The sequence below is a fragment of the Octopus bimaculoides genome, chromosome 6, assembly GCF_001194135.2.
Source record: "Octopus bimaculoides isolate UCB-OBI-ISO-001 chromosome 6, ASM119413v2, whole genome shotgun sequence".
In the NCBI taxonomy this organism is placed as follows: Eukaryota; Metazoa; Mollusca; class Cephalopoda; order Octopoda; family Octopodidae; genus Octopus; species Octopus bimaculoides.
Window position 1 is genome coordinate 9,887,864 of NC_068986.1, and position 1,542 is coordinate 9,889,405.

At 36.2% G+C, this 1,542-nt stretch overlaps 1 protein-coding gene across 1 annotated transcript in view; it reads left to right on the forward strand.

Annotated features, from left to right (window-relative positions):
- Positions 1–1,542, forward strand: part of LOC106873543 (retinoid-inducible serine carboxypeptidase) — a 41,074-nt gene that overhangs the window by 26,360 nt on the left and 13,172 nt on the right. Inside the window, exon 8 of the mRNA XM_014920942.2 lies at positions 8–23. Within this exon, the coding sequence (XP_014776428.1) occupies positions 8–23 (16 nt within the window). The remainder of the gene's footprint in view (positions 1–7; positions 24–1,542) is intronic.

The window sequence follows — 1,542 nt, forward strand, 5'->3', positions numbered from 1 at the left end:
CCCATCACATGTGGTTTGGGGAAGTAAGTTCCACATTTTTCCAATCAGAAAACTTCACACAATCGCTTTTTTTCTTGCAGGATTTAGAAATCTTTATAGGTTTTATAGTTAAATGGGAGGGGGAGGGGGCGGGGTTAGTCATAAATTCTTTGTTGGTTGTTCATAATAATAGGTAGGCTCCTGCATGTGAAGACAAGAATATCCTTACTTAATATTTATTTCAGTTTTCACATATTTAATTACCTGCATCATTTATACAGGGTGATTGAAAAGTTGCCATACATAGAAACAGTTTATCTTTTTTATAAGAAACAGTTTATAAGAACAGTTTTTCTTTTTATCTAACAGGCTCTTATATGGTTACCATTGTTTTGAATACACATTGCAATACGTTTACCCCAATCATTGTGAACTCGTAATAGCACTTCTGGTGATACATGTACAAATGCGTTGGTGATGCTTTCCTTCAAATGATTTATGTCTTATCTTTCCGCGATACACCATGCCTTTCAAATGCCCCCAAAGATAGAAATCAAGAGAGGGTCAGATTAGGGAATCTGGGGGATCTTATAATCCATTTCTTATAAAAAAAATAAATTTTTCCTATGTATGAAGACTTTTGAATCACCCTATATTTATCTGTATTATCATTATTTAATGTCCATGTCCCCTGATGGCATAGGTTGGGTGATTAGAAAGGATCCACTGGGTCTAAGGACTGCATTGTGCTCTATTGTGTGCTTTGGCATGGCTTCTATGGCTGGATACCGTTCCTAATACTAACCACTTTACAGAGTGTACCGATTGCTTTCTTTGTGCCATTAGTATTAGTGAAGTGACCAATTGGTTTATGAGACTATCCTGAAAGAAACAGCTCAATGCTAGGAGACAAAGGGTTGAAGTATGAGAGAAGGGGTCAGAGCAGAACAGGTTTCTGGCTGTAGAGGAGCTATGTGGCTCTTCACGTTTTAGAAGATGGGAATATTGGGGTGGAACTCTCACCAGTATTAATGTGCTCATAGAAACATTTAAATGGAAAACTAACAGAGAAATTAGCAGTCTTTACATGTGGGAGACGCGCAGGTACTTTAAACATCATCAGGAATGCGCAAAAAATAGACTCCCTCAAATGTCAGAGGGATCCTTAGAAGTAGTAGACAGTAGTAGATAAAGGGATATAATAAATATCCTGGAAACAGCTGTAAGACCTTCAATTTATAAATGTTCTAAAATCTTCACAGCCTTGGTTTTTTATCTCATTCTGAAAAAAATTCTTTATATATACACATGCTGATATATGATCTGCCATTGGAATTTACTCACAAGGTATTGGAATCTTATATGTATACTATTCTGCCTAAATAATGGATCTACAGATGCAATATCCCTGCATATCTCACATCTATTTTCATTCCTCCACTTCACTCTCTATTTCGTATCTTATCTAAATTAACTATTGCTTAACCATCCCCTCACATCGTCTCTGATGAAGGGATATAATAAATATCCCGGAAACAGCTGTAAGACCTTCTCATATATAAT